At 34.3% G+C, this 25,624-nt stretch overlaps 2 protein-coding genes across 4 annotated transcripts; both read right to left on the bottom strand.

Moving 5' to 3' along the window:
* Positions 1 to 3,488: 3,488 nt before the first annotated feature.
* LOC104879018 (transcription factor HY5) lies at positions 3,489 to 6,624 on the bottom strand. 3 transcript variants are annotated; one of them, XM_010650348.3, is made up of 6 exons: positions 6,441 to 6,546; positions 6,214 to 6,304; positions 6,029 to 6,103; positions 5,704 to 5,887; positions 5,422 to 5,578; positions 3,489 to 3,701 (listed from the first exon to the last, which is right to left on the bottom strand). In XM_010650348.3, the coding sequence occupies exons 4-6, from the start codon at positions 5,883 to 5,885 to the stop codon at positions 3,630 to 3,632; spliced, it is 411 nt and encodes a 136-aa protein (XP_010648650.1). In that variant the 5' UTR covers positions 5,886 to 5,887; positions 6,029 to 6,103; positions 6,214 to 6,304; positions 6,441 to 6,546; the 3' UTR covers positions 3,489 to 3,629. The 3 variants fall into 3 exon arrangements, with proteins under 3 accessions (XP_010648650.1, XP_019074928.1, XP_010648648.1); XM_019219383.2 differs by lacking the exon at positions 6,029 to 6,103; XM_010650346.3 differs by lacking the exons at positions 6,029 to 6,103; positions 6,214 to 6,304 and having other exon boundaries at positions 6,441 to 6,624.
* A 5,556-nt stretch (positions 6,625 to 12,180) lies between these two features.
* Positions 12,181 to 21,019, bottom strand: LOC100254226 (protein OVEREXPRESSOR OF CATIONIC PEROXIDASE 3). Its single transcript, XM_010650345.3, has 4 exons — positions 20,689 to 21,019; positions 15,072 to 15,485; positions 13,745 to 14,071; positions 12,181 to 12,506 (listed from the first exon to the last, which is right to left on the bottom strand). The coding sequence occupies exons 1-4, from the start codon at positions 20,884 to 20,886 to the stop codon at positions 12,357 to 12,359; spliced, it is 1,089 nt and encodes a 362-aa protein (XP_010648647.1). The 5' UTR covers positions 20,887 to 21,019; the 3' UTR covers positions 12,181 to 12,356.
* Positions 21,020 to 25,624: the final 4,605 nt, after the last annotated feature.

The following is a 25,624-nucleotide window of genomic DNA, read 5'->3' as shown; positions in this document are numbered from 1 at the left end:
AATGATTTCGATTTTTTTTTTTTTTGGTAAATTAGAATTACGTTTTGATTAGGGACAAAATTTTAATATATACAAAAAAATAGGGTAAAATCTATAATATCCTCTTTTTTTTCTTTTATAATTATTAATATTAAAAGCACTTATTTTTTAATTTATGTCTTAAAATTTATTTTTATTTAAGTAAACTCCAATTGTAATTTAGTTATATTTAAGTGTTACAATAAATAATCTAGTAAGATTTTAAAAGCAAAACATTTTGAAGGTTATCATTTTTATTTTTTTTAAATAGTCACAACAATCATTTTTGTATCTGCTTAGACTAAAAATACAGGAATTCACTTTCTTATTTTTATATTTTATTAATATAATGTAACCAAAACCCGATAATTATATTTAGCAGATTTGTTTTATATATTAAGTTGACTTTAAGTTAATTATAAAAAGATAATTAAAAATAAATAAAAAGAGGATATGAAATTAAAAATAAATTAATTATTTTTATTATTTTTAAAATTGTTTTGATTTTAAGTTATTTTATTAAATACATTAAATTTATTTAATAACTTAAATTAAGTTAATACCATAGCTTACAAATAATCAAAATATTGAATTTACTTTTTAAATTTTTATAAGGAGAGTGTCGGTCGTGGGGGGTGGCATGAATTTGTCACATCCTGAAAGGGAGGTGTCCCAAATGGCAATAGTAGTTAAGAAAGAGCGTGAGGAATTTAAAAAAGGAAGACATGGGGAAGTCGTTAGGTTGAGTGTCCATTGTGTTGGGTATACCTCTTTGAAAATGTGCTTAAAAGATTCATTTATGATTACTGGCTGGTAGGACATGCCATCAAAATATTATTTGAATCAGATTATTCATCACCAAACCTTCAATTTTTATTTATTTATTTTATATGTAGTAGTAATCCAGCCGTTGTCTTTAAATTTAATTGGACACACTTAGGGATCAATGATAATGAAAGGTTGGTTTTTTTTTAATATTCGTCTTACTCTAATGTAAATAGGACTTGGAGAAGCTTAAAAAGGTTAAAAACTTTATTTTTTCTGACTTAGGTCGGGTTTGGGACAAATTTGGGGCAATATTTTTATCCCATCCCTTATTATATAAATATAAATAAGTAAAAAATAATTTAATTGAATTTAACTTTTTATTTTTTATTTTTCTCCCTTTTAATATGTAAACTAAAAATAATTTATTTATCATAATAAATAAACAATTAATTATAATATTTAATTTATAAATAAATTATATTTATTTTTTAATAAGCTTATTTTAAAAATAAATAAATTTATAAATAAAATTAGATGAAATAATTTTATTTTTTTAATTCATCTTCTTGATTCGAGTTTTGACCAACTTATCTAAAAATAAATCGATATTTAATAAAGATGAACTAAACCTTTTTATGATATTCAACATCTCAAGTCAGAGTCTAAAAACATCATTTGGAAGATCCATCATCAAGCTTAAAAAAGTTATATCTCAACACATCTTCATCCCTTTAAGTCTTTTTAATTTTTAAAATTTTTTTACAATGAAAATTGATTTAAAAATAATGCTTAAAAAAGGGTGATCCATCCCAAATTCCTCGGTCACCATTCCTCCACTCAGAAACAATCTCATATTCATTCAAATTCTAAGAAAATATTTAATGAGATGGTAAATTTGTGTATTTAAACATTCTTACCAACCATCAATCAAGCCTACCCCTTCATCTGCTGCACATCAAATCTCATTCTCTAATAAATAAATTTTAAAATAAATATTCACTCCTACAAGCATTTAATAAAACAATTTAATACAATTTTAATGATTGATCAACCATATTAAGTGAAATCAATTTTTTAAAGTTCAAATCAGTGTGACTCCTTCACTAGTCAAATTTTGATTTTCTTGTATCATAATTTAGGCCTCTGTTATTCTTTGTATCATTTAGAACTTTGGTTAAATGAGCTTTCACATATAAAAAATCAATGTCTTTAGAACTGAATCGGTCATTGAACCGAAAAAGTTACAAGTTTATGATTCATTGGTCGGACTGATGATAGAATTACAGTCAAACAGGTGACGTCATAAATATATATTTTTATATAATATTAAAATTTTAAAAATTAATAAATAAAAATATAAATTCTATCTAAATTTTGATAGTATCTACTTTGTATATTAAGTTTTTTTAGAAAGTTTTTTACCTATAAATGTCAATTAGCCTAATAATTTCAATAAATTAAAATTTCAATGTGCAATAAATAAAATAAAAATGAAAATTTTAAATATTAAATATATCATTACAATTATAATCAACAAAAAAAATAAAATAAAAATTAAATATTAAGATATTAAATATAAAAATTATTTAAAAAAACAAAAAACAAAAAATGGAAGGCGATAGGAACTAGGGGATTTTGGGAGAGGAGAAGAGGGGAGATGTGAGAATTTTGCAATCAGGCTTAGGGGCACGCCCCGGGGGTATACAACCGACCGAGGGGGGGGGGGGGGGGGGGGTTTGCCACGACATGGAGGGGAAGAGGCGACGCTATAACAACCGATGGAGGGAGGTTTTGCAAGGCTTCTAGGCCGCCGATGGGAACTGTCCCGACGTGGGTATTGCGGCACGTTGGGGACGAGCCGACAACAACTATTGCAGTTTGGACTGAAGGAGGGTTTGGAAGGTTGCTTTTATAGCCTCCAAAACGGCATCGTTTTGATGCCGTAAAAAATAAAAATAAAAATTAATTGAACCATCCAATTTGGAGGGAATCAACCGGTTCGTCCAATTCATCGATTGAATTGTCGGTTCAACCGATCAAATCCCGATTCAACCTATTTTTGATCCAATTAATCAGACTGGACCAGAACCATGATCAACCAACGGTCCGACCGATCCTAATTTTAAAACCATGTAAAAAACTATTGAAAAAGAAATAATCGTGTCATGAATTCTTGAGGAAGAAGCCAATTCAATGTGAATAGTAGTGAGAGGGAGTCATTATTATTTCTTACTTTGCTGCAACATCTATATGTTTATTATTGCAAGTTAGAGAAGTAACTCCTTATCATAATGAGTTTTGCCTTCCATTCTAAGCCAATAATGAACAACTATTTCTATGGACACCAGCTGGCTGGGTTCAGTAGCTTTTTGTGGTCAACAAAAAACCAAACTCATTCCATTTTCAGTGGATCAAATCCGCTAAACTCGTCTGATTGATTACATGGGTTAAGAATTAAGATGGCTTGCATCCATTTCTCTCTATTCTAACACCATCCACAAAATCAAGCCAAATAAGATAACTGCCTTTACACAACATGTTATGATTTTTTCTATTTTTTTAGACGTACATTCCACCACCTAAATAGAAGCCCTCTTTATGTAGGACCGACCCCTACCACTATCAGATTGCACCTGCCCATGGCCTGTTACTCCTCCGCGGAACATGAAATGGATGATAAGAAGGAAGGGAGCAACAGAGGAGGCTGTAAGGAAAATAATTATTCAAGATTTAAGCGTTTCTCAAGGTTCTACTTTTGGTGCCATTTCATGTTTAAATTTATAAACTAGAAAATGCACAATCTCCCACCCTTCTCTCTCTCTCTCTCTCTCTCTCTCTTTCTCTCACAAAGACCCATCTGCGTTTGAATTATTACTACTTCCTCCTCTCCTGCTTGCTGTGGTGTTCTTCAATATCTGAAAAAAAATAAAAAATTGTTTGTCATAAATATTCAATAAAAGTTCAGCTACAATAGAAGAGCAAATTTTCATAAACAATGCCAATTTCTCTAGACTAGTTGCAGAAACTCTAGCCCCAGATTAGAGGAGGAACAAGCCCATCCTTACTCATAGCAATTGAATTGCAAGCACTTCATCAGCAAAGCAACAATCCAAGCCTCATATGGCACAAATTATCAATCTAGGCTAATGACTAGGACCAAAAGCTAACCTAAATATTAGACCCACCACCCCAAGCCTTCCAAGTATGGATGCGCAACAATCCACAGTCCACCTAAGCAACAACTTCAACTTGAGCCTAGGATTTTGAAACCCAAGTGCAAGCATTGATTCAAAGTTTCTTAATCGAGGCCCAATTGGACTTGGCCTTGGGCTAAGATGATGTTTGTTTTTTTACTTAATTTTAAATAGAACCTTAATGTTTAATTATGTTAAATATTAGGTTGTTTGTTTTTATAGTATTTTATTTCTATTAAGTATTAAAAAAGTAAAAAAAAACAATATGTTATTTTTTCTATTTAGAAAAAGCTACATATTTTGATTTTTTCTATTTAGTAAAAAATTTATAATAAGTCATGAAAAAGTAGAAAAACAAACAACCTAAATTCCAAAACTAAATTGCTTTTAGCAAAAAGCCAAAAAAACAAACACCACATAAGTCTCACCCTTAAGCTGCCACCACCTAGGAACCCCCAAAGAAACTTCAAATAATGTTTGTCAACTGAGTTAAAATAAGCCAAACTTACTAAAAATCATTTAAATTAGGGTTAATTTCATTCATCCCCCTCAAGTTTGGGTGAAATACACCTAGTCACTATTCACCTTTCTTTAGATTTAAAATAACGGAAGTATTTGATGAAATTTCAAACATATGATGTCCAATACAATGAGGTGATAATAAAAAATTTCCCATGCACTAGAAATCCTATACTCCAAATAAACTATCAAAGCAAGGAAAAATTAATCTCAGAAAAATTACAGCAACACATTCTGCGCGCCTTGTTTGATCATTTTCTGGTTGATAGTATTGATGGGCAATGCCTATAGCAACATACTGACCAGTCATGACTGACAAAACACCAATATATTATGGCATGTGGTACCCTTGGTGCAAATTGATTTATTCTGCATGTACACATGCACAAATTTTTATAGCTACCAAAATAAATACTAGTAATGAAGCTATATTTATGTGGGGTCACTCAAGCGCCCCATTAATGATAAGCTTATGGCTTGTCCTCCTTGCTCCCATGACAATGATAAAACCATATGCTCCACGACCAGGGGCCATGGCCATCACCAATCATATGTGATCATGATAGGCAATTCTGTCCCAAAATCAACCCTCCAATAGATTTCATTTCTAAGCATGTGGTGGAAAGGGTTTGTTATTTCAATGCATAGTTGGAAAACTTTAAAAATACTCGAGATGCCCTTCCAAAGGACATCCATTTTATAATGACCATGATCAATTATTAGTCATTTCTGTCACTAAATGAACACTCTAAAGCCCGGATTTCTTGTTGAAGTCATGTGGGTGCATGGGATTTGGCAACCCACCCTATAAGAATGGCATTATGATTTAAATACCCAAAATGCCCTTGATGATGATGATGATGATTATATGCTTGATGATGATGATGATGATGATGATGATAATGATGGAGAGTGGACATACATGTCTGAGCATCTGATTCTCATTTTGCAAGGTGGAGAGCCTCTCTTCAAGCTCAGAGTTCTTCCTCTCCAAGTCTTTGACCCTCACCTCTAGCTCATTCAAGTATGCTTTCTTCCTTTCCCTTGCTTGCTGTGCTGACACTCTGTTCCTCAACAACCTTTTTTTGTTCCAATTTTGGTCACAACAAACCACCATATTCACTTAACATGTGGCTAGCCCCACACCAAAATCCAAAAGGGCAAAATAGTCATATTAATAAGAAAGAGAACCGGTTCGGCTCACCTCTTTAACCGCTTGTTCTCTTTGTCAGCCGGGCTTCTTCCTCTTTTTCTCTGACCATCGCCTGAGGCCTGAACCCGGTCGGGACCGGCCACTAAAGCTGCCTCTCGTCCGGAGGCTGATGGGCCCGCCGGGTCCCCACTGCCGATCTCTGGCACTCTTCTGATCTCCTCGTCACTCTCCATTCCTAAATGGATTTAAAAAAAAAATGATATAAAACCCAGTTCGGAGAAGAGCAATGTAACAGAAGAATGGCGTTAATCTCGAGAATTTTCTCAGGAATAAGGTTCTCTCACGAAATAAAGGAATCTAAGTGAGAAAACCTCACATTCTACAAAACCCGGGTGGGAAGTTCCCAACGTTTTACAAATTACCCAGAAAGATAGTAGCTGGATACGAATTCCTGAAAACAAACCCTACGCAGATGAATTAATCTGAAATCTGTGAATACTAATTTAATGGCCTTCGTTCGGTGCCTGAGAAAAATAAAAGAAATTGAATCCAGTGTCTTACATGTTTCATCATATGGAATTCGAGAAACAACTAGTTCGCTTACTTCGGAACGAACAAAATAAAAAGGCCTCAAACTTCCTCCCATTTTCTTCTTTCATGTTCTCAGAAACCAAATATAGAATTAATTTAGATAACGGTATCACCCCAACAACTGAAAAATATTTTAGAAAAGAGAAAAAAGAGGGGGGGGGGGGGGGGGGGGAGGGAAACGAATGAGAAAATAGCACCTTCCTTTACTTCGGCTTGAAGAGCAGAACTAGAAGATCTCTCGCTACTAGAAGGTAAAGAGCTGGCCGCAAGAGAACTCGTAGCTTGTTCCTGCATTTTCTCGGCAACCAAACAAGGGTGAGAAAAGAAGTCTCTTGTTGCTGGAGCGAGAAAGTGGAAAAGGGCGGGATATTAATCTGACTCAGAGTAAGCACAGTGGCCCGTGGGAGAAGGGCTAGAGCTGTCACAACCCGTTGGATCATTTTGGATCGCACGGTGAACGAGAAGTGAGCGTGGAGGGCTATGAGCCATGAGAAGTGAATTCAATCAAAGATCGGTGAGATGGAATCGTGTAGATCCAGAAACCGTCGGATCAGAAATAAATCGAACGGATGGGAATCAGGTAGAGTAATGGGGAATGCAATGAATAGGGACCAGGACGTGTGCTGGCTAATGCGTGAAAGTGCTCAGTTTCTTGATTTTTGGGGACAAAAATTTAAAATTACAAAAATACCCTAAAATTTTGGGGATTGCCACTTGTTTTGGATAGGGTTGAATGGGTCATTTGGTCCCTCAATTGGTGGAGTTCCAAAGATATGGAGCCACATTTAAATTAGGTAAAACAACTTAGTACTGGCTAATGGGAATCAAATGATTTTTTTTTTATAGGCCCAAGAAAATAATATTTTTTTTTTAATATTAAGAATCAAATCATATTTATTGCTGTAAAATATCTTCATGAGGTCTATTTGTGTGGCCAAATGTTTTTGGCTACAAATGGAAATTTGAGTACAATATGTTCATCAAATATTTTTATCTAATTACGCTCTATTTTCCATGTGATCATGCCCTGTCTAATCATACCCCGTTTTACATATAAGCCTTGAGATGAAGTGCCTAAGCCTGTATATTCAAACACGAGTTGTCTACCTTATGAATATGAGAGCTAAAAATATCATGGTTTTAAAAATCAAATCAATTGGGTTGATTGGTCATGATTCCTATCTAGTCCGATGAATTAAGTCAAAAAATGATTAAATCGAAATCGGATTTGATGAACTGGTCATACAATCATGATTTTAAAAATCGGATCGGATCGATCAAGTCAATCGATCATGTTCTTGTTCGATCATATAAATTTGGTTAGAAAGTGGTTGAACCAAAATTAGATTAAATGAACCGATGAATCGACCAATTCTCTCTGAATCAGACAATTTAATATAAAAACTCATTTTCTCTTCCCCACACACACAACTCCTATGCAGTCGATCTAACTCCAGCTGCCCACTATCGTTGGCATCGAGCTGCTACCATTGATCGAACGTAGCTTCTCGACGGTAAGCAACCCCCCGCGTTGTAGTTGTCATCAATTCAATTGCGCAGTTCAATTAGTGAACCGTGAATTGATAATTTTTTCAATTCAATTATTGATTTGATTATAAAAATATTAAAAAATAATAATAATAACATAGCTAGAGGATGCCTTAGTCATCATCAAGACTTAGAGGTACTAGTGCTTAACATAATTTGTCACACACACCATGGTACGGTATATTACTAGCTGCTAGCACAGATGTGGTAGGAAAAGCCATCTTGTTTTGACAACTTCTGTGGAGCTTCTACCTTTGAAGTTGACATCGAAGGGAAATATCAAACATCGACGTATTCCATTACAAGGATACATTCTCAATTATTTGTTGGCAAGCAGATGAGCAATTCTAACCAGCCAATGGTTATAACTTATAACTAACACAAAGTGATCATGCCGACACTAAGGTCATGCTTTACTAGCCGATGATTGGTTGGGACTTTATTTCCATAAGGCTAACCAAGCAATATCAAACCCTAATTGTGGTTGACTAACCTTAATTGTTTTCAAAATTCTAAGTTTTTTTTTTTTTTAAATCTTCATGAATTTGATTATTTAATTTTAATTGTTATATATTTATGACATGGAAAATAAATTAAAATTTTAATATTATATGTATTTATAATTGTATTTAATATTTTAATTATAAAATTTTATAATGAAATATGTGACTATTTACTTTAGGCTTCCATATACTTTCTGTTTTCTATTTTTAAAAATAGAAATTTCTATATAAAAAATAGAAACTCTTATATAAAAATCATAAATTTATTTTATGTCTTTGAAAACTACTTTGAAAATTATTAAAATTTTAGGTGGTAATAAATTTTGAATATCTCATATTTTTAATCAATTTTTAAGAACCATTACATTTTAAATATAAACTTCTTAGAGTTTTTTTGTATTTTATATAAAAATTATTATTAATTTATAGTAATTTTTATATAAGATAAAAAAGTAATTGTTTTAAAAATTATTTGAAAAAAATTTAAGTATTAAAATTTTTCATTATCTCAAATTTTAGATTTTTTTGAAAATAATTTTTAAATAAATAAAATAAATTTATATATATTTTGTTTACAAAATAAAAGTTTCTAATTTGAAAAGCAAAAAAACAAGAATTGCCCTAAAGCGTATACTTATTTATTTATTAATTAATTATATAATATTCATAATTAGAAAGTATTTTAATTTTTTTTATAAATTTTAATATATAAAATTAATAAATTTATATATGTTAAAAAAACCGGATCATAAATAAGTCATTTTAATACAAATAAGTAAACAAGTCAAATAAGTTAGATAAGTTAAGTAATTAAACCCAAATACATGCTATTTATTATATCAATTACATGAGTTAAACTAATTATAAGTTAAATAGATTAGATAAATTAATACGATTATGATGCATATTCCTAATCTAAATCTACTAAAATTTGCATCATTTTTAAATTATACTATCAGATTATTTCAAAATTAAGTGGATGTTTAATAAATCAATTTAATAATTTAAAGTAACTTAATGACTTAATTTAAGTGATAAGTAAATTATCTATTGTGGTCCCAAACCAAAAGCAAAAAATCTTTGTATAGTCTCTATCTTGTATACTAGGAATCTGTATTCATCTGATGAGTGATGACTCTTTCTATTTGTTTCCTTGCCAAGAAAAATAAATGGCCTTGGTTTTTTCTACATAACAGATAAATTATAATTCTTTTATTTTTATTTTTATTTTATTTTATTTGTCACCAACCAACTAGACATGTCCAAATCAATAAAGCCTTCATAACTCAATAAAAGAAAAGATTTTTTATTTTTATGAAAAATATCAAGTTTTTCAATAATGAAAATTCATAGTTTGGATAAATCAATTTTGTTATTTTTAACAATAAATTTTTTATTTTGATTCAGTAAAAAAAAGATTATAAATTTAATTTCTATAATATTAATGAAATTTAATTTAAGTCTTAGTTTAAAAAAATAGTTTTATAATTAAAAATGAATTTGAAAATAACTAGTTTTAATAGAATATGAATATTAACATTATAATAAAATCATAAATTAGATTTTTAACAAAAACAAAACTGTTAGTGTTTTGGTATATATTATAAAGTATGGATATTGGCATGTTTATAAAATCATATTTGATTTTTTTGTTAAAAATAAATAATAATAACAATTTAAAAATAATAGCAGTTAATAAACTTTATTCAAAATAATTTTAAAATAAGCAAAATTGATTTATTTTTAAATATTTAAATAAGTAAGATTTATTTTATTATATCAACACATTTAGCTCTAATACTTATCATTTAAGTGTTAAAAATATTGGAAACATTTTCTAAAATCACTTCTAAATGCACTCTAAGAGTGCGTTTAACAGTGATTTTGAAAAGTATTTTTAATCTTTCCAACACTTGAAAATATTTATTTTTCAAGCATTAAAAATGTTAGAAACACGTCTCAAAATCATTGTCAAAAACACTATAAGAGTGCGTTTGAGAGTAATTATAAAAAGCATTTCTAACATTTTTAACACTTAAATGATAAAAATTTTCAAGTATTAAAAATATTTTCTAGAATCATTACCAAATGAACTCTAAAAGTGTGTTTGATAGTGATTATAGAAAATATTTTTAATATTTGAATGATAAAAATTTTAAAATGTTAAAAATATTAAAAGTGTTTATTAAAATCACTGTCAAACGGACTCTAGGTTTCACTTGATTTGAAATTCATTTATTCAATAAGAAAATTCACAAAGAAAAAAGTTATTCTAAATCAATTTTAATCTACAGATTTCTAAGGGTGATTGGGTTATTAGTAATGCTTGAAAGAAACAAAAAAACATTTCTATGCTTAGAAGAATACCAAAAAAGACATGAAGATGAAGATAAGCGGGGAAAACATAGACATATATGTTTGCTTCTGATAAAATTATTAGGAATTCAAGTCTGATATACTAAAACAGATTGTCAATAAATAGCAATTATAGTAAAGAAAGACACATTTCAGATGAAAGAAGAAGAGAAGTGAAGAACATGAAGAAAATTGATCCTGATCCCTGAATGGCCAAGAACTCAAACTATGGCCTGAAAATATGTCTCAGAGCTGATGTGCATCGTTTCCAGATGTATGCCTCTGCCTGGGTATTGGTCTCCTGAAAACACCAAGAAAACCAAACCCGAATGCCTTGTGGGAAGCTGGCTTGCCGGCTGGAGTTGATAAACTGCGAGGACAAATGGAAGGAGCCATGGTTGAACAACTGGGTCGAACGACACTTTGGCATGGCCTTAGCTCTTTGTGGTCTGCATTCCCTTGCTTTTGCATCATATTATGCATGTTTCCAGATGAGAACTTGTCTTCCCATACCGAGCCTGATGAACCTTGCCTCCTAAATGAAACTGCAGACCTTTGTAGAGTAGCCATGGCCTCTTCTCTTTTGTCTCTCTATTGAAGTGGATCCCAAGTGTTTGTTGTCTAGAAATACATACACATACATTTATACTGATAGGAAGAGAGGAGAAAATGTGCGAGGAAAAGAGGGGTGGATGTCATAGGATGGAATCCATGAAGAGGAACTTCTTTTTGTCATGTGTATCTGAAAGTGGTTCATATTGGGGTCCTCCACAGCAATATTATAACTTTAACTTGTGTATTTTTTGTCTGTCTTGTCTTTTGTCAGTTGCAGCCACTGGGACTTCCTCCTTAAAAAGGGCTCTAGTCATGGTCAAAGACTGTTTTTGGTGCTGGATATTGTAAATGTCAAATATGAACCTTGATGAAATCTGAAATGTCTTATTCTAAACAACTATTGAGAAAAGAAAGAAGTAAAGCCATCAGTAGTACTGACAAGGAAATAGTCAATTGATTTCAAGATTTTTATGAATATGTCAAGATGGAGAAGATGCTATAGTCATTGATTTTTAAAATAGACTGGCTTGGGCAACACTAAATCTCCCCAAAATTACTTGGAGCCGCTACTAGCAGTTTTTACAATGTTGTGAAAACTGTTGGTTCTCTTATAAGATGCAGAGTATCCCTCAAGAGTCACATACAGGAGGACCCAAAAACAAACCACCTCCATTTTCTTCCTCTTTTGAACTCGGTTCTAAGCCCATCTCTTCAGTTTTGCAACCAATCAAGACCATCGTGGCCCTAGTCTTGGAGAACCAATCCTTTGATCACATATGATGAAAAAATTTATCAACCCTTTTGTATTGGGCACCTACCAAGTACCAACACACCAAAACTTGGCACCACAGCCAACTACATGCTAGTACTGATCAAGTTTTAACCTCTACAAGGTAGTAGAGGATACCTTCAGTAGGAAGTAAAGTGAGTTTATGATTGAGGATATCTTGGGAACAACTGCTGCAGACTTAATATCTGAAGTAGATTTGGTTTGGAGCTTTACTTATTTCATGTAATTTAGAATTTCTTCTTGGGGTAAGCCAAGCTGTGGGTGGTTTTACAAAACCAAAAGAGGAACATGGGACATGTATAAAATACTTTATAAGATGCTATTATGAAATCATATCTAAATACATGCCTTTACAGATTGTCTCAAGGGGAAAAGACAGTTTCAGAAGTGGACCGTTGGAATGGGAGGCGATGCTCAGGAACACCATCTTCAGTGCGCTTATCTTCGAACCATTTCACAACTCTTTTTCTGGGTAGGTTTGTCACGTGCACAATGCTGCTAATCATTGCATTCTGCATCGTTTGTTAATGCAAATATAGTATGAGAAATATTAATGTCATAAAATGGAGGTCTACCCAGCAAACAAGCTTTTCTATGTAAAACAGCAAACAGCAATGCTACATTGTTCACCAGCCAATAAGAAATTAAACTCACCAAGGTCAGGAATCATGGAATTAGAGATCACTTAAAGGAAGTGTAGATGAAAAATGCTCAAGGCAAAAGGATTTCTTTAGGAGAAGGAATTCTAATAGTCTCTTGAATGAAAGTCCTTTTTCTTGACAGAATACAAGAAGAAATATTTCTCAGACTGTACTTTCAACTGTGCTCCAAACTTTTGTTAATGAACATACAAGCATATATTAATTTATAACCCTTAAAAGTGACCCTCTTTCTCCCCCCACCCAAAAAAAAAGTGGGTATCTCCATCTTGTATGAATTACCCAGCTGTAAGCCTGACCCTAAATGTTGCATTGTAACATTACACATTTGTTTAATAATTCCTTAGTCAACACAAAAAGTTCATGACACATTGCATATGTAACAAGGATACATTAGAATGTGTGACCAAAACATGGATATAAATGTTGACATCTGCCAGAAACACCCACTGTCAGATACATCCCAACTAGACAGAAGTATCTTGCAAAGGAAGAGAGGAATGCTTCCAAGTCATTATGAATTCCCCATTATCCCCCTATAATCTGTTTCTTAGTAACATGAATATTTCAAAACTAAGTGAAATACCATGTCCATCATGTTATATTAAATCCTCACTCTACGTTGAGGTAGAGATGAAAAAATCTGATACTTTTGATAACATGTCCAACGTGTTCTTCTTTAGCTTGTTATGCAATTCTCTTATCCATAGTTATACATGGTTTGGTGTTTTAGGCAACCCGACAGCTTAGCTAGGCTATTTTTTCTTATCCACGACTGTACAGAGTTTTGGATTTTAAACAGAACCCACAGCTTAAATAGTCAAAAGACTGAAAACATCATTAGTGCCTTATTTTGACTCCCAAAATCTGTTTTACCAACTCCCAATCAATCTCTAAAGATCACGTATCACCAAGTCCTTGACTCTATGGAACACAGCAAAATCTATGGTAAACATGACCCTGCACTAAATTAACTTTGTTGATCCAGAAACTGTTTTAGTATATAATAAGCAAATATCACCTGGTATTATGAATGTCAGATTCCTTTAGATGCACGCGTTTAAAATCACAATGGAGAGAACTTGACTTACAGTAGGTCGCTTTGTTCTTCTATAAACTCTTTCAAGGGTTTCAACTTGCACTTTCTTCAGTCTCTTTTGGGCAGACCATCTGCTTTGCATAACATGCACTGGCACCTTCCCCTTGACCTCAGGTTCTGCAGGTTCTGCAGCTTCCACAGCTCCTCTAGTAGTGTCCAAAGGAACAGCTTCCACAGGTTCAGTTTCAGGCACTGTGATTGTTGGCACAGGTTTATCCGGTAAAGCAGCACTCATAAGCAGAAGATTTGGAGGGGGTTCACGAAGCAATTCAAGAACAACTGCCCTATCAAGACAAAGCTCAGCAGCTAGACTTTTAATCTGCAAGAAGATAATAATTTCCTCTTAGCATATACAATGGTTTGGTACAGAGTATAGCTTTCTCATGGCCATGACCAGAAGTCCACACAACAAGGACAAAAAACAGCAACCATGTCATTTGCGCATGTCAATGCATGGGTACCAATAGAAAAGGAAAGAGAATTTTTATTTTTCCCTTTTCTATTCTTTCCCCTAATTCTTCCAAAGATTTTATTTACTGTTTCAAATTTATAGACTACTTTCCACTGCAATCAAAGTCAATAAAACTAGATAAACTTTAGTTAGCACTATAACTGTTTATGGCAATAAGACATCTCCCAAGATTATTAACTATATGGGAAAACCTGGGGGCTGCTTGGGAAGACAAGATCAATTCAGCTGGTTCACTCAGCTAGTCTGTTCACACAGTAACCATTTTAGCTTTGTCGACACCCTTTTCACAGAAAACAGCTTCTGAAATTTTTTGAAGACTCAGAAATGTAATAACTTAACGTGTTCCCAAAGAAAGTTCTGGCCATTTGGCATGAGGTGTGTTGAATTCATTTGGTCAGATTTCCTGTTTCCCAAGCAGCCTCTTAAGTTATTCAAGTGGAGAGTCTGAGATATGAAAGTGCAGACCCTATGGTCGGGAACCACTAGACAAGTCCCACAAAGATAATATCACACTTACAAACAGATTTTGCTTTGATGCTCCTTACTAGATGATCAGCGAATATTTTCATTTTTCTCAAACACTCAAAAGGTGTTACAGATTAGGTGGGTATATATCTCATCAGGAAAACTTATTGATTATGGCACCCACATGCTGAAGTTCCCTTCATATATGCGTGAACATGCACACACACTTCTATAACAAATGAAGAATGCCTTTCCAATTCCAACTCCATAAATGTAGATTACCTTGTATTTTTCCCAATCACATGTTTAAACCAAGCCATAAATCTTCTTTTTACCAATCAAATATCTGCCATGACACAAGATCAAAAGATTAAATGCTTACACTAGTTTTACGGCGGCCAGTTTTCAGAGCGGAAGCTAATCTTCGAAGTTGCCAATTTTTGAGCTTTACTGGTCTTTCTTCATCCTCATCATCCTCTTCCTCCTCCTCCTCCTCCTCATCTTCTTCTTCTTCTTCTTCTTCTTCTACTTCAGCACCTACCTCTTCGGCATCATTATTACTTTCTATTTCATCTGTAATCGAGTTAAACATTCCTAATAGCTCATCATCATCCCCCAGAGCCTCCTCTAACTCACGTTCAAGCCTAGCAAGGTCTTCTTCGCTTATCTCTTCGTCATTGTCATCTATGGATGGACTATCATTCTTGAGATCTTCTTCAAGCTGATTAAACAGTGCCTCAAAAGCATCTTCATCTAAATCAGCATCCTCCTCAGCATTATTATGAGCCGAACTTTTCTGTACAAAACAAATTACATCACAAAAAAGGTTAAAAAAAAAAAAACCATTTATAATGTAAAAGCCAAATGAAAGAAACAACCCTACAGGCTGCTAGTTATGACAAGAAATTGGGCAGAAGAAATTATGATGGAGATTGTGAAAAGTCTATACCATTTTAAAACTCCACATTTTATAACTATGAGGGAGAGGAAATTATAAGGCTCAAACTAGTAGTTCATTTTCCAGTCACTTTTCTCATTTTGCTCTTCCATTTTCCTTTCTTTTCTTTCATAGCTTCTGATTAATAGTCTAGCACCTAGTCCACTGCCTAGCCTTGCACCTGCTTGTGTGAGTTTTTTTTGTTCTCTTGTTTGCCATTGCCACAAAACGTTCAGCAACTTCAGCAAATGATTCAGTCACCATTCCATTTGTTTCAACCACCAACAATCTAACCAATTTCATATCTATTAATGCAGCTGCTCAACTTCAATTAAAACTCACACCTTGAAAATTATCCTTCTTGGAGAGCCTGGTTCAATTCCCTTTTGTTCAGTTACTTGCTGGGTTATGTAGATGACACCCTTGCTTGTCTTGTGGTGACAACAAATCTACTCCAAATCCGGACAATATATATTGGAAGAGACAAGACTAGTTGCTTCTCCTTGGAATTCCTGCCTCTGTATAAGAAACATTAATTCCTTCAGTTGCCTTCCACTAAGACCTCTCAAGAAGCTTAGACTTCTACAAAAATTATATGCCAATCATTTGTGCTCAGGGATCATGCAATTGAAGGATAAGCTCTCCTCCATCACATGTGGCACCAAAAGTATTTCTAAGTGCATGCAATCCATTAGAAGTCTTCTTGATGAACTAGCCATCATTGGTGCCTCACAAGATGAAGATAACTTAGTCCTCTACTGTCTCAAAGGCCTTGGTCCTGGGTACAAAGTGATTGTTAGAGCAGATCATGCTCGCGACAGTATTATTTCATTTGAAGAGCTCCATGATAAATTAGTGGAGCACAAGAGCTTGCTCAAGAGAGAAGAGACCCAATCTGAAAATCCTCCAATCATGGTCAATCTCACTTCCCAAGGCAGAAATCAGTCCAATAATGGAAACTAATCTCATGGGCAACATCCAAATCAAGGCAACAAGAACACAAAGAATTTCAACCGCGGACAACCTTTTCAAAATAAAAATGGACGATAGAATAACCATTGTCCCAAGCCAAATGGTCAGTCTTGGCAAAATAACACGACTTGCCAATTCTGTGACAAAAAGGGACAATCAACAGTGTCATAAATTGCGCTCTCTTGCACTTCTGGCACCCATAGCATACCATACAACGGCATGCACCTCTTTCACATCAAGTTGAATGTCGACACAGGAGCCTCTCTTCATGTAACCACCAATCTTAATAACTTAAGTCTTTGCTAAGACCATGAGGAGCTAGATGTCATTGTTATTGGAGATGAAATATGTCTTAAAATTACTCACACCAGTTATACCTATCAAGTAAGTTCTCTTTATGTGCCCAACATGTCAGAAAATTTGATCTCTGTTTCTAAATTCTGCAACTAAGATTGTATTTTTTCCTTCTCACTTTGTTATCAAGGATTTAAACACAGTGGGGGAACTTCTTCAAGGTCTCAACAAACACAATGTCAATGAGTGGCCTAATCATAGGGATACTATTGTGCAACCTCCACTTGCTTTGGTTGGCATTAAGGCTTCTCCTATTGATTGGCACAACCACCTTGGCATCCCTCCAATAAAATTATTTATCACCATTTTAACACAAATCTTTCTAAAATGTCTCCAAAATTTCTGAATAATTCATGTCACTGTAATAAAAGTCATCATCTTCCTTTTCAAATTTCCTCTCTTCAAAGTTATAGCTCGCCCAACTAACTTCGTACTAATGTATGGGGTCCTTCACCCATCAATTCCATGGATAGATTCGTTATTATATGATTTTTTTTTTAATCATTACACAATGTATATTTTGATTTAACCCTTGCACCAAAAATTCTATGTGTTCTCACTATTTATAGAATTCAAAAAGGTTGTAGAAAATTCTTCAAGACACCTATCGTCTTTGTTTTCTCATATGGGGGCTTAAATCCTCCTTTGAATCTAATGGGATTCAACATTTCACTATCCCTTCTCATACACCGTAGCACAATAGGTCTTGTGACGTAGTCATCATCACTTTGTTGAAATTGGGCTTACACTCCTTCACAAGGCATCTTTACCTCTTTCTTTTTTATCATTTGCTTTTCAAGTAGTTTGTTACCTCATAAACCATATACCCATTCTACTTCTTCAACTCAAGTCATCTTTTGAGTCTCTTTTTGACCAACTCAAAATATCTAAAGCTTTGGATTTTTTTGTCATTGCTACCCTTGGCTTTGTCCCTACTCACGCCACAAGCTAGATCCAAAATCATGTCCTTGTGTTTTTGTTGGGTATTCAAATTCTCAAAGTGCCTATTGCTGTTATGACCTAGCCACTAATAAAATTTTCCATCCTCAACATGTTCAATTCATTGAGCATGAATGTCCTTTTAGCATAAACCAATCAAATCTCCTACTTCTTCCTACAGTACTTCTCTGTGGCTTTCTCATGCCTACAATGCTATGTATGAAGCAAATCATTTTTTTGGTTCCTATGCAACTTCCCACTCATGCCCCGGTTCCCTCTCCTATGCATACATGTTCATGTGATAAAGGCAACTCAAATGCCACACATGTTGTTGCATCTTAATAAGGTGAGTCCTTGTCTCCTTCCTCACACCTTCCTTCATCTAAGACTGACTCACTATCGGGTTGCTTTTCTCAAACCACCAGTCAAGCCCAAACATGTACCCACCCCATGGTGACAAGGCCACAAAACAATATCTTCAGCCCAAACAATTGAATCTTACCACCAAACATCCTCTCCCTGCCACTCTAGAGCCTAATTATCTTTCCCAAGCTCGAAAAGACCCAAATTAGAGCATTGCCATGTTTTAAGAGATTAATGTTCTCCTTCAAAATGGTACTTGGGATCTTGCCCCCTACCCCCACCCTAATCAAAATGTTGTTGGGTGCATATGGGTTTTCCGCATTAAGCCAAATCCTGACATTCCCTTACTTGTTATAAAACTTGTCTAGTTGCTAAGGGTTATCATCAATACATAGGAATTGACCACAAGACCTTTAGCCTAGTTGTCAAACCCACCACCATTCATGTTGTGTTGTGTCTTGCTTTTTCCTATGGTTGGTTGTTGGCCAATTCATCAACTTGATGTCAACATGTTTCTACATGGCTCTCTTTCTGAGTGAGTGTTCATGATCTAACTACTAAGTTCATTAACACTAATATTCCCTCTCATGCGTGTCTTCTTTGCAAAGCTCTCTATAACTTGAAACAACCCCAGAAGCTTGGTCCCAAAAACTTATATAATTTCTTCTCCCTTAAGGGTTTGTAAATTCCCATTCTAACACATCTCTCTTCATTTAATATTTTCTTTGTTTATTTTATTGGTACGGTCACAATCTTCTTGTAACAAGAAATACTAGTGCTTCATTAAACAGTTTCCCATTGCCCTCTCCACCCATTTCTTGGTCAAAGACTTGGGTTTGCTTCATTATTTCTTAGGTGTTGAAGCTACCCCCACATCCACAGGTTTATTCCTAACACAACATAAGTACATGAATGATTTGCATGCTCATATCAATAATATAACAGGTGCAAAAGACATGGCCCCTGCTTTTTCCACCTCCTATTTCTTGTTCTTGAAGATGGATCCCCCCACCACTAATGCTACTGAGTTTAGAAGTGTGGTTCATGCTCTACAACATTTAGCCCTTACAAGATCTGATATTGCCAACCTGGTGAATAAGCTATCTTAGTTCATGTGTTGTCCAACTAGTACTCAATGGAGTGCTGTCAAAAGGCTGCTTCATCGCCTTAAGCACACAATGCACCATGCATAATTCTTCATCACAATCAGCCCCATAAGCATCATGCCTTTTCTGATGCAGACAAAGCAGGCAATATAGATGATTGAATTTCTATTACAACTTATATTTTTTTCCTTGGTGGAAATTCAATTTCATGGTGCTCAATAAAAGCAAAAATCTTGCTCTTCTACCTAAGCCGAGTATTGGGCTGTGGCTACCACAGAGGCAGTGTTGTGCTCACTACTTAGTGAACTTTGTCAAATCAGAAATCCATTGTGATAATGTTGGTGCCATGTATCCATGCACACCCAGTTTTACACTCTTGCATGAAGCATGTATCTATCAATTATCACTTTGCAAGGGACTAAGTTGAAAAAGGAAAGCTTCACGTATCATATATTTCCACCCAAGATCAGCTGGACAATGCACTGACAAAGCCATTACCCAAGCAACACTTTGTTCTTCTATGATTTAAGATGGGAGTCTCTGATGGACGCTCCATCTTGTGGGGGTGTAATAACCTAGCGCTGAGTCCACCACCTGGAAAGTAGCCTAATTTCGATGTATTGCAATGTCTCCCTCCAGATAATTCTCTCCAGCATTTCACTTGATCTTTCTTCTCCTATGCCAGGGACTCAACTTTTCCGTATCATCACTTACTGTAATTGTATCATTCTCAGTCCACGTCAGTACTCTATATATCTGTATATCCGAGTGAATAATATCAAGTCTCTAACTCATTGTTGTCGCTGTCCTTATACTGATAACTAAATGGGGTCCAAGAGTTTTTCCCTTTCTTAATATTGGTTCGGTGGCAGAGAAAAAGCAGGAAAATAAAAGAAAATGAAAATTGTAACGGGTCTTTTGATTTTGGGTACCAAAAGTATTTCTTGCATTCTCCCAACATTTCTCAGCGACAAACACAATGGTAGAAAAACAAAGCACCAGCAAAATGTAAGACTCCAAATTCCCATTTTCTCTTTCCCCCTTTATCCTAAATCTAAACAATTATAACACATAATTTCCCGAAACAGAGAATTTCCCACCTTCCAATGGTGCCCGAGAAAACCAAGTAAAAAGAAAAGTGTAAATAAAACTTTCCAAAATCGTCAACTGAATCCCAGTAACCCGAGTAATACTATTAGACCGGAATTTCTCACCCAAAAAGCAGTTCATTAAAAACAAAAACAGCAGAAAACGCGAAACCCCGTCTATACTTTCCCTTTTCCCCAAGTTTTCTCGGGAAACAAACAAACTGGTTAGATTATCTTTACCTTGTTTTTCTTCGAAGACTGGACTGGAGAGTTGGATTTTCGACGGCGTGAGAAAGCGAGCACAGAGCGAGATAAACAGTGATGAGGCAGAATTAGATTGGATGTGGGTTGAGCCGCCGAGAAGAGGCGTTGGTCGTGAGATGCTGACAATAAACCCTTGAACGCCAGTGAAGTGAGATTCCACGAAGCCAACGCCATTTCTATCCACCTGTTGAGTGAGAAGAAGAAGTAGAGAGGCAGAGAAATGAAATGTAGCCAAGGGTTTAAGGGGAAAAAGATAGTGTGTGAAAATATGCATGTTTGATTGGAACATTTGGAAGAGAATCAACGGCTCATGTCCATGTGATAGAAATAAAAAACAAATTTTCAGAATTCGATTTTTTTTTAGGAGTAAATAAATTAAAAGAACATGTTTTTTAATTAATTTGATCCCTCTTTAAATTCAATTAATTTGATTTTTAAAATATAAAAAATAATTAATTTGATTTCTCCGGTTAAGGTAATCCTCTTGATAAGGACTAATTTTCTTTGATGAAGAATATGGATTCTTATACTCGCTTTATTTAACTTTTTTTTAATTATGTTAAAATAAATATATTTTATAAATAATTAAAATATTATATTTTTTAAAAGTTATTTTATTAAAAATTATGTTATTATTATTACTATTATATATATATATTTTGATCTATCTTAGGAAGGTAACAATATGCATGAGTGCAGTCCCTCCCGAGTCGAGCCCATTGTTAGCTGGAGATAGGCGTTTGTTAGGGCTGTAAAAGGGTTGGGGTGATTACTCACTAGGTTTGTCAATCTGCTATTAGGTTTTAGATTAAGACCTTTGAGAAAACAAATGCTATGCTTAGTGCACTATGAAAGAAATGAGAGCTTTTTGATTAAAAACAGGTAGGTAGGTTATTGAATGCAAGTGTTCTCTTGTCAATAAATGAAGTGGAGCTCTCAATTTATAGGTTTTTAAGCTCGGGAGTCAAAAACAGCAAAAGGTAACCTTGTCCGATCGAGCTAGGGGTCGACCGGTTCACTAGCCGTTGGAGCATTTAATGCATGACAAGTTACCATTGCCTTAACCGGACCTCAACTAGGAAGAGAATCCCCTCGACCGGGAAAAGAAGGCTACTGGGAGAGAGATAAACTTTTTGGCTTCCCTCGACCAGACGAGAACAACCGGTCGACCGGTTCCTCAACCGGTTGAGCCAATTGGCCATAGCCTCAACCGGTTGAGCATTTTTGGCCCCGAAAACCTATTTTTTTAATTCCTTTCTTTTCTAACACTTAGACAAGATCTTTAGGTAAATTATTAAGTCAATTATAAAACATTTTGCCTAAGGTACATTAGTTAAAAACTCGGGTTTTAATGAGATCGACGTTTTAAAGAATAAACCGAGTTTTTAAAGATGCATGAAACGTGTGAAAATCTTAAGTGCACTCATGCATTCATCTTACATTAGTTTCATATGATCACAAGTCTTCCAAGCATCTCGATCTTGTATCCATTCGGTCATTTGATGAATTTTCGAGTTTATGCCTGAGATTCTTAACCATTAAACAAATTAGTTACTTAACCATGGTTTGTTATCATCAAATCCCGATTTGGAGAACCCTTGGGCTAACAACTTTAAAATGAGTTCGATTTTCAGAACCATGTTTAGCAAATCCATAGATTCTCAAGATGTTGTAGTAAATAGTGAAGAGATCAATTATCTTAAAACCCAAAATGATTTACATGATTGGAAGTTACCCAAGGTGTCTAATCAAGAAATTTATAAGAAATGAACCTTCAAGTTTTTTACAGACTACACCATCAAGACTTTAGAATAGACCATAAGCTTTGAACAAGACGATCAAGTCATAAGACTTTTGGATAGTAAATCCATATAGAGACATAAGTGAGACTACAACTTCATACACTTTGGTATGATTCAAGTTGCAGCTAAGCCTTTGACAAAAATAGGTCTAAACACCTCTATTGTCATGTGTTTAAGGGATAATAGACATCTTGATTATCGAGATTCTATTATAAGAGCAGTCCAAGCAGGATTGAATTATGGTCCTGTTTACTTCCAATGTTACCTTAACTTCACAATTAGATTAAGAGATGTCGATATCTTAGATTGGGTTGTCCTCCATGTTAAGACCCATGGATTTAAGTTCAAGGAATGAAACAATCATGTTTCCATCATCACAAGATTTGCCTATAAGAGTATGACCACAAACGTTGGATCTGGAGCACTGTGCACCAATCCTAAGGGTGAAACTATTCTCTTCCACTTTGATGTCCTAAATAAGTCAAATTTCATAATCCCCAAGACGATTATGTGGAATGAGGTTGAGTTTCCAGAAACTTGGCATGTTGCTAATGATGTTCTAGCCTTAGAGCAAATATCTGAAATGATTGAACAAATTGTTCAATATCCTGATGGAGGAAGAGATTTGGTTTTTTCTAACTTTTTTCGTCATTCTAGCAACCTTAGAATTTCATATTATGAACCCTTTAGAGTTTCAAGTTCATCTATCCCAGTTAGAACCACTAGGATAGAAGAATGATCCACTTCAGCAAATCCTAAGAACATTAAGCTAACAGGTGTTAGAAGTCACACCAATTTGGCCAGACCCTTTTACACGAAGGAAAATGAGTCTACCCAAGGTTCACATCAGGATGAATCTCCTGATATGTCTCCTACGTATTCTCAAATGATTAACACTGTAAGCCTAGATGATGAGGATTTTGAGATTAACAAGGAGCTCTTAAGAAAGGGCTTCTATTTTGAAGTCAATAAGGAGATGAGAGTTTGGTTCTTTAGCAAGGTCCCTAAGGACATTAAAACCCTCTACCAAGAAGAATTCTACACGTACTTAATACAAGAAAAGAGAAACATTAAGTATTAAATCTAATTTGAACTCTTCAAACAAAATGAATATCCAAATTACCCTAGTAAGCGTGTTAATAACACATCCACAGATACTAAGATATGGAAAACTAGTGACGAGACTCTCATAGAATCCATCCACCCTCCTGAAGCTAAGATAGAAAAGAACATTAATGGAACTATAGTTAAAGCTTCACCTTTTAAGACTAAGCCAAGGGATAAAGGAACTGTTAGTGCTATAGATGTTAGAAGAATCATGGAACAGAACAACTCCATTAACATGGTTCTTAAGACTCTAGGTGATCAACTCAACAGGGTTGAGGAGATCATTGAAACCCAAGATCACATTAAGACTTAGTTTGTTAAGAAAGATAATAAACCTTTATTTAAGCCTTTTGAATTCTCTAAAAAATTCCAAGAGAATCCTCATATTGATCAAGCTTTGATTGATAGGATTAGCTAAAGGGTTAAGGATAGTTTAATTGTCCCTAAGACACCTCAGCCTTCTCACAGGAGAATCAATGTTGTTAAGGAAGAAATTAGTTATGAAGTAGAAGCTGATGAACTAATCAAGATCTTTGAGGAACCTCCTAATCAAATTGTTTTGAGGATTATCCATAACCAAGAAGCACCTAAGACTAGGAATTACCACCCTATACCAACCTTTCGAAACATGCAATATGAGGAAAGAAACTACTATACTGTCTTACTTCTTCTTGAAGATCCTTAATGGTTACGTTTTTAGTAGATTGCTGGTTAAATCTTATTAAGATTTCATTTAAGTTATAAGGATTTATTGTCTTCTTAACTTCTTGTTTACCTACAAATTTCTTAAAAACTTCATAAAGTTCTTGCTTAGTTTTTTCATCTTTAACTTTCCTTAAAACATCTAGGACAAGTTCTCGATCCTAGCTTATGACATTTATAGTCTTAGGTTGGCAATCACAATTACCCTTAATGCAATTATCTTGATCACTAGAAGTTTGGCTTGAAATCTCACCACTACTATCTAGTTGATTAATGTCATATTCATTATCTGAATTAATCATTGATTCAGATTCTAAGGAGTTTAACATTACTTCATAAACCATGTCTTTTAAATATTCTGAGACATTCAAGTAGCTTTTAGGATACCATTCCTATCCTCAAATGTGAGATAGTTATCCCACTATCCTTTTAGCTATCCTGTAAACCCATCAACAATTGTCTAATCTACAGCATGGTTTGACAATCTATTGTTTAACTTATAGGTTGTGCTAACCATGGTCATTTCTTAGAGCTTAGTGAGTATGTTATACTTGGTCATACCATCTATGTTCCACTCAAAGATAGTACCACTAGTGTAGGAAGCTTGAGTATACTAGTTTCTTTCCTCATATTGCATGCCTAGAAAGGTTGGTATAGGGTAGTAATTCCTAGTCTTGGGTGCTTCTTGGTTATGGATAATCCTCAAAATAGTTTGATTAGGAGGTTCCTCAAAGATCTTGATTAGTTCATCAGCTTTTACTTCATAACTAATTTCTTCCTTAACAACATTGATTCTCCTGTGAGAAGGCTGAGGTGTCTCAGGGACAATTAAACTATCCTTAACCCTTTAGCTAATCCTATCAATCAAAGCTTGATCAATATGAGGATTCTCTTGGAATTTTTTAGAGAATTCAAAAGGCTTAAATAAAGGTTTATTATCTTTCTTAACAAACGAAGTCTTAATGTGATCTTGGGTTTCAATGATCTCCTCAACCCTGTTGAGTTGATCACCTAGAGTCTTAAGAACCATGTTAATGGAGTTGTTCTGTTCCATGATTCTTCTAACATCTATAGCATTAACAGTTCCTTTATCCCCTGGCTTAGTCTTAAAAGGTGAAGCTTTAACTATAGTTCCATTAATGTTCTTTTCTATCTTAGCTTCAGGAGGGTGGATGGATTCTATGAGAGTCTCGTCACTAGTTTTCCATATCTTAGTATTTGTGGATGTGTTATTAACACGCTTACTAGGGTAATTTGGATATTCATCTTATTTGAAGAGTTCAAACTAGATTTAATACTTA

Source organism: Vitis vinifera, chromosome 4, assembly GCF_030704535.1.
Source record: "Vitis vinifera cultivar Pinot Noir 40024 chromosome 4, ASM3070453v1".
NCBI lineage: Eukaryota > Viridiplantae > Streptophyta > Magnoliopsida > Vitales > Vitaceae > Vitis > Vitis vinifera.
This window is presented reverse-complemented; position numbering and strand designations above follow the sequence as displayed.

Excerpts from the sequence above, each read along its gene's own strand:
- LOC104879018 (XM_010650346.3), bottom strand. The coding sequence starts at position 6,537 with ATGCAGGAACAAGCTACGAGTTCTCTTGCGGCCAGCTCTTTACCTTCT. Across the intron at positions 5,579-5,703 it reads GAGAACAAGCGGTTAAAGAG|GTTGTTGAGGAACAGAGTGT; the intron begins GTGAGCCGAACC and ends GAACAAAAAAAG. Across the intron at positions 3,702-5,421 it reads AGAATCAGATGCTCAGACAT|ATATTGAAGAACACCACAGC; the intron begins GTATGTCCACTC and ends ATTTTTTTTCAG.
- LOC100254226 (XM_010650345.3), bottom strand. The coding sequence starts at position 20,886 with ATGGCGTTGGCTTCGTGGAATCTCACTTCACTGGCGTTCAAGGGTTTA. Across the intron at positions 15,486-20,688 it reads AGTCTTCGAAGAAAAACAAG|AAAAGTTCGGCTCATAATAA; the intron begins GTAAAGATAATC and ends TGTTTTGTACAG. Across the intron at positions 14,072-15,071 it reads CTGGCCGCCGTAAAACTAGT|ATTAAAAGTCTAGCTGCTGA; the intron begins GTAAGCATTTAA and ends ATCTTCTTGCAG.